The 6940-nt window shown below is 43.9% G+C and overlaps 1 protein-coding gene across 1 annotated transcript; it reads right to left on the reverse strand.

Moving 5' to 3' along the window:
* Positions 1–889: 889 nt before the first annotated feature.
* Positions 890–5205, reverse strand: LOC120662124 (probable serine/threonine-protein kinase PBL7). The gene is made up of 5 exons (XM_039941227.1): positions 4741–5205; positions 3209–3408; positions 2858–3047; positions 2109–2500; positions 890–1996 (listed from the first exon to the last, which is right to left on the reverse strand). The coding sequence occupies exons 1-5, from the start codon at positions 4835–4837 to the stop codon at positions 1529–1531; spliced, it is 1347 nt and encodes a 448-aa protein (XP_039797161.1). The 5' UTR covers positions 4838–5205; the 3' UTR covers positions 890–1528.
* Positions 5206–6940: the final 1735 nt, after the last annotated feature.

The following is a 6940-nucleotide window of genomic DNA, read 5'->3' on the forward strand; positions in this document are numbered from 1 at the left end:
AACTTTTTGCATGGATGTGTTGTAAATCGCGAGATGAATTTAATGAGCCTATTTAATCCATGATTTGTAAAAATAATGCTACAGTAACCATCCGTTAATTATGAATTAATCATGGATCAATTAGATTCGTCTCGCGATTTAAAACTCATCCGTGCAAAAAGTTTTATAATAAATTTTATTTAATACTTTAAATATACATAATTTTCTTTTAAATTTTTTTAATAAAATGATCTAAACACACCCTCGTATAGTTTCCCAACGTGCTGGCGGCGGCGCCGGCGGCCAAATGTACTCCAGTCTCCACGGGCCGCGCCCGCGATGCGAGTAAACTAACCCACCACTCCACCAGCAGGACCTTTGCTAAAAAAAAAACAGTAGCAGGACCCACCTCATCTGGGCCGTTGGAATGGATCGAACGGTCAAGGAGGCCCAAAAATGGATCGCGATCCAATTCTGGGGTATAGACCGATCGGACGGTGCCCGTAAACCGTTCCTGGTTCCCGGAGTTCCCCGTCCTTCCGACCTCCGATGCGGGCGCCATCGCCGGCGCCGGCACCGGCGCAGCCGCAGTCCTCGCAGGGACGCGTTTCGGCACCTGTGCGATCGGTGGGCGAGTCCGTGCCTACGTGGGTGCCCGGCAGTGGCGCTGGAATGGCTGTCTCCGCGGCTCGATGACATCCTCGCGGAGGCGGAGCTATAGGCAATCCAGCCGCGCAGAATGTGGCAGCCCGCAGCCGGCGGCGGCGCTGACCATGACGGCCTCGTTCATCCTCGCCATTTGGAAGAATTCTTCGGTATTTTTCTCCCTTCTTCCTTATGCCCTTCCAGTTCAGCTCCAGTTAAAACCAGCGAGAAGCAGCATTCAGGCACAAGGAAGTGTTCTTCCTCATAAGTATAATACTATATATGATGTGTCAATGTTTCGTAGCAAGCCAAAAATCAAACATCCTTTTCTGTACAGAACTATGTATGATAAGTCGTCTGCAAATCACTCCATCACATCATCACCGACAAAAGAAAAAAAAAATCCTCTATGAACAGCTCTACTTACAAATACAACCCATTTACATGTACAGACACACAATCCAGGCAGCAACTCCGCAGCACATTGTCACACGAAGCGTGATTTCTACAGAAGTAAAACAAGGAAACTCAACCCCACTCTTCAATGATGCATAGTGCAGCGTCCATCACAGTGGGGTGGTTGACAGTCTGGAATGTAGCCGATTCTCATCAGAATGCGTGCTCTGAAGTCTAAATCTCAGTGACGGAATGCTTCATTTTGTCATCACCCTGAGTCTTCAGGTAAAACCTGAAAGAACTGTAGAAGTGGTCCATGGAGCAACTAAAAACCAAACATGGAGGATGTGGCAGTAATAGTGTTCAACTCTCAACAATGTCCGGTCAAAAAAGACTTGTGCCAAGCATTGAAGATTCCTGGCAAAATTGATACCAAGGAAAGAATGGTATAATCCATCAATCGCATGTACTATCAAAGCTGCCTGCAGAATTTGCCCGGCTCTGCATTCTATTTCTCACGGGCATCGACCTTAACAGCGGCCAGAAGTTGTGGGACATCCAGGCCATCGTTCCTTCCGGAGCTACTACTGCTGCCAGAACCTTCAGTACGATCCTGCTCGAATTCCCCTCCTCTGATAGTGTCCTTCCTCAAGTCTGGGAAGTTCAACATAAGTGTCTCAGCAGCATGTTGAGCATCAGGAACACTGGTTGTTCGTCGGTGAGTTTTTGCCCTTGGGGTAGATGGGCAGGTCCTAGAATCCTTTGTGGAGGGTGCATTTGGATCGTAAGGATACGAAGCTAGATAAGATAGTGCAGTGACAACATCTCCAATGAGCGGCCTAGATGCTGCTTGCTCCTGCAAACACATTGCTGCAACAGCTAATGCCTGGTACAAACCCCTTTTGGGATAGCGGCCTTGCAGCAATGGATCAGCAAGTTGGCAGAACTTTCTTCGGTCTCTGAAAAGTGGACGTGCCTGCAAATTTATTGGAGATCAGACACTTGCCAGTTGGCACACACAAAGAGATAACAGGGCATTTGACTCCCTCAACCAAATGAATGGAATAACGTAGTGCAGTAGAACCTACCCATACAACAAGATTTTGCTCCCCTGAAGGCTGGGTGTGGTCAATTGCTTTGCGGCCTGTAATAAGTTCAAGGAACACAACACCAAAGCTGTAAACGTCAGATTTTACTGTCAACTGTCCTGTCATGGCATATTCAGGAGCACAATATCCATATGTTCCCATAACTCGTGTTGATACGTGAGTTTTGTCACCAACTGGACCAAGTTTTGCAAGCCCAAAATCAGACAGCTTAGGGTAGTAGTCTTCACCCAGAAGAATATTTGATGATTTGAAATCTCTGTATATGACAGGTGGATTTGCCTTATCATGAAGATACTCCAGACCTTTCGCTGCACCGGCAGCAATTTTCATCCTTGTATTCCAGTCAAGAGGTTCCTTGTCTGGCGGACAATCTATCAAGAAAGTGATTTCATGAATCATGAGTTACAAAAGAAGAAATACAGATGAAAATATCTAGAAATTGTTATTCATTGTGTCAGCAGTACAAAAAATAATGCTGGAGAATATCTAGGATCTTTCTGGTAGGGGGTGCGTGTCAGTGTGTGTGTGTGTGTGTAAAAGAAAAGGAAAAAAAACTGTACAAAGGACCTCAGTCCAGAGAGAGCCAGCTAGGATCTTTCTCTCTGGAATGTAGCAGGTCAGACACCAATTAGAAAACGTTTAAACTAAATCCAAGGAAAATATGTAATTTTTGACCCCTTAGGGAAAGTATCTACTTAACAACCTCCATAATATAGTGCAATTCTTACCATACAGGTGATTTTCTAGTGATCCCAACACCATGTATTCATAAACTAGGAGGCGCTGATCACCATCTGCGCAATAGCCAATTAATCTGACCAGATTAGGGTGGTGTAAGAGACTTAGCATGAGAACCTCCACAAGAAATTCACGATTTCCTTGAAAGCCATTTCTATCAAGTTGCTTCACAGCAATGACCTGCCATGTGACATGGGTGAAATTGAAAATGAAAAATGAAGGTGTCAGCTACACAACCAATTAGAACAATCAGAGGGGTGTTCTCCCTTTTCTACTTAATGAGACTTATCCAAATTGCATGGTACAAAAAACAAGAACATAATTAGCAAAGGGTAGCAAACCTGTCCATTTTCCATGCGTCCTTTATACACACGACCAAAGCCACCTTCTCCCAACAGGCAATCTTTCCTGAAATTCTTGGTAGCAATGGCCAACTCCCGGAAAGTGAAAATCTGTGCTGGGCCATGTGAAGTGTTTCCTCCTCTGCGAACAGGTACAGAATTTTCCTTCCTGGAGCCTGAAGCACGTGAATTTGATCGAACTGATCCATCAAAAAGATATAAGTTAGCATATAAATCCTCATTAATAATGCTTATGCTTTCATCAATACAGATAAATCACACAGCTCAGACATACAGAAAAACAGGGATAAAGAAATGGATCAGGATGCTACTTAAGAGATCTCCAGATCTACCGGAACATTCATTCTGTTAATGGTTACTCACTGTTGAACCCACACATTCAAAACGGTCTTAGCACGGTATTGTGAAGGTGGAGAAGGCATGGTACTACTGCACTGTTGCACCCACAGATAACAGATTCAGCGTGGTAGTAACACTACTAAAATTTTCCAAGTATCCTACCTAGCTTTACAATTGCTAAATACTTCAACTAGACAAGTAAATATCAGCCGATTGGGGCATATCCTTCAGGATCGGAGTATTCCATAGAAGTAGGGCTCTCGTATCAACATAAATTCCATTCGTCACTTGACAAGGAACTATTCATGAGGAATTTAACTAGAACTTCCATTACTTCTGCATTTCAATGCAAGTATGCAACTGAGAAAAAATTAACCCAAGTGAACCATCAATTTTATCAATGGTCTCAAGCCTGCAGGTGGATAAGAAAATGAAGCAGCCACAGAACAAACAAATGAAGAATAGCTTGCCTTCAAATCAAGGATCAGACTTGCAGGTTCAGCGACTAAGAGCTAAACTGCCATACGTGTATTGAACTCCCCCTCCTTCCAACAACCACACAAAGAGTTAACTCCACTTCAAGCAAACTCAAAGAAAGCAAATTGACACAACCAGAAATCAGTCCGACAACACGGCGATACTACATATGAAACAATCATTGTTTGGCTGCTTAAGACAGAAAGTCTGTGTTAAGGAAATTATTGTAATTGCACGCTTCACATCACAACTTTTTCTCTAGCACCTCAGAAATTCTGTTCCCTTCCACTCCATTGAAAAGTCAAAATATAGTTTTATACCAAGGAGTAGTTTTGTGTCCCCTTCACCCCTAACGAGTTACTTACAATGATCAATTAACCAACACATCTATCCGCCAGCAAAATCTATCCATAATGAATCAAAACTATTGCAGTGATCCTCACTGCTAAACTCATAAATCAAGCAGCGAGAAGCAACTACTCCATCAGTAGCGTGTAACGTGATAGGTGATGCTAAAATTCCAGCTTTTGTTCCCCACAACGAGAACCCAACCTTTACCCAAATCAATTAATGACTGCAAGCAGCGAACATCTGTAGCAGGTACAACAAAGCAAGAAGCAGGATCACGAAAGACGAAAACTTTTGCAGTTTCCGCCGAATCAGACAAGCGCACAGCTTGGGAAGCGGGTTTTCACCTGGTGCCGACTTCGCCGCAGGTCGTGGGGACGGCGAGAGCGCTTCCAAGCTCTTGGCATCCTTCCCCGAAGATCCGGAGCACGGCAAGCAGCTCATCTCCCCGTTTCTGAGCACTATCTTACAAATGCTAGCTGATCCTCCAAGAAATTGAACTCAAGAGCCGTCCTTCCCCCCTCGCCTACTGGTCAGGCAGGATAAGATCAGCGGAATTTGAGGAGATTTCCGGCCGCCGGAGAGAGAGAGAGAGAGAGAATAGGGGAAGTCAAGAATGTAGAGGCGTAATAAACAAAAGCGCGACTTGGGATGGTAGCGAAGGTCCAAAGCTATTGGCTGGCAAATTTGGGTGTTTTATTAGTGCGGTTGAAATGTTCGTTTGTGGAGGAATTTGGTTCATGGTGACTGGTGAGCACCCCCAGTTGAGTTGAGGTGGTTGCCTTGTCAATCAATGGAGATGACTCAAGAGAAGAACAGAGATATCTTTGGTTTTTTTTCCTAACAGAAACAGAGGCTCAAACTCTTAAAACACTGGAAAGGGAGGGAATTCTGCATTGTGGACTGCAATCAGAAGAACCTGTAAATCTGACCGTAATTCCCATTAGGGCAGTCCCAACGCCAATAAATGCGTCGTTTCTATCTGTATTGAAAAGGGCCAAATGGGTGAGGTGGCGTACAAAATTTACGAAGAGAGAGAGCACAGAACTAGAAACCGTTTCTTCCTGGCGAAACGAAGTCGACGCTAGCAACGAGACACATAGACACGAGCAAATCGCCGTTGGGAAGAAACGAGTCAAGTCCATCCGGCTCACCTGCGCTGCCGCGACCCGCCCGCTCGGCTCAGAAAAATTTATTATAGCGAAATATTTATTGTCTTGGACTTCGTACCATTGTAGGAGATGGTTTCTGGTGATCATTTTTTCTGACGTGGTTGCCTTGGACTTCGCGCGTGGTGTCTACTGCTGGGACTGCCCTTAGCTGCGCTTAATGGTTTGCTTTTAGCATGATATGATTGGTTGTGTTCTTTTTTTTTTTACAAAATGCAGCTCATGCTAATAATCAGATATGCTAGCAACCTGCAGCATAAAAGAAAGACGGGCACATGAACAGGAACATGCTCCAAAATTAGTTTTCAGTTGGCGCTGGACAGAAATGTCCATCCCACCATTTGTTTTCCCTTTTTTTAGCCATGATAGGGTGTATGATTTAGGGGACATGCAAAAAGGTCAAACTAACGTGTACAGGTATACTTGTATGTATATGCTTGTTTGATTAGGTTTGGCAGAACGCTTTAATACATGTACTAGAAACTGTGTATTATTCTTGGTATGAACATGATGGTGGTGGCTATATATTACTAGAAATAATGAGACCAAATACACAAGCGTCTATTGTTGATTCTACTTGTTTGCACAAAATGGGCATTAATCAAGTCTCTTTTGAGAAATGTACTAAATGCTAGAGGCTTATTCAAATGAAGATCCTTTTAATTTTTCCTGTACTACTAGTACAATCTAGCTAGATTATGTAATCAATGCAAATTTGTAGTGCGGGCATGCATCTATCTGATGGGGAAGGGTTTGAGAGCAGGTCGCTTTCGTGGCGTGCCATGACCAGCGAGGCAGGCTCATATATCCACAGGGCCGTTTAGTTCCAAACAAAAAAAATTTTTGGATGTCAGGTCAATAGTTTGACTAGATATTGGGAGGGTTTTTCGGACACTAATTTAAAAATTAATTTCAGAACTCATTTGGAAACCACGAGACGAATCTTTTGAGACCTTTGACCGCATCATTAGCACATATGGGTTACTGTAGCATTTATGGCTAATCATATATTAATTAGACTTAAAAGATTCGTCTCGTCGTATACATCCAAACTGTGTAAGTAGTTTTATTATTTAATTATATTTAGTACTTCATATATGTGTTTAAAGGGGGTGTGAAAATTTTTGGTAACTAAACGGCCCAGCGTCCGTCCCCTTTGACTAGAGCAGGTCGCCACCTCACCACCAGCAGTGCTGGGCTGTTGGCTAGATCATGTGCCTGCCGCCCTTGGCCTGGCCTGCCCTGCTGCCCGCTGGCCTGCCCCCAAGGATCGGTCGGATCTTCTAGTAGGCCCCGCACGATCAGCTGACCTGCTAATCACGACGCCATCATTATTCATTACACTACGTGTAGTTTTCATAGCTATACTAATCATCAT

The sequence above is a fragment of the Panicum virgatum genome, chromosome 2N (assembly GCF_016808335.1).
Source record: "Panicum virgatum strain AP13 chromosome 2N, P.virgatum_v5, whole genome shotgun sequence".
Lineage (NCBI taxonomy): Eukaryota > Viridiplantae > Streptophyta > Magnoliopsida > Poales > Poaceae > Panicum > Panicum virgatum.

Bases quoted from the DNA above. Each gene is read 5' to 3' on its own strand.
- LOC120662124 (XM_039941227.1), bottom strand. From the start codon at position 4,837: ATGAGCTGCTTGCCGTGCTCCGGATCTTCGGGGAAGGATGCCAAGAGC. The intron at 3,048-3,208 runs GTTTGCTACCCT...GTCACATGGCAG, and splicing joins GACGCATGGAAAATGGACAG to GTCATTGCTGTGAAGCAACT. The intron at 1,997-2,108 runs GTAGGTTCTACT...ATAAATTTGCAG, and splicing joins AGCAAAATCTTGTTGTATGG to GCACGTCCACTTTTCAGAGA.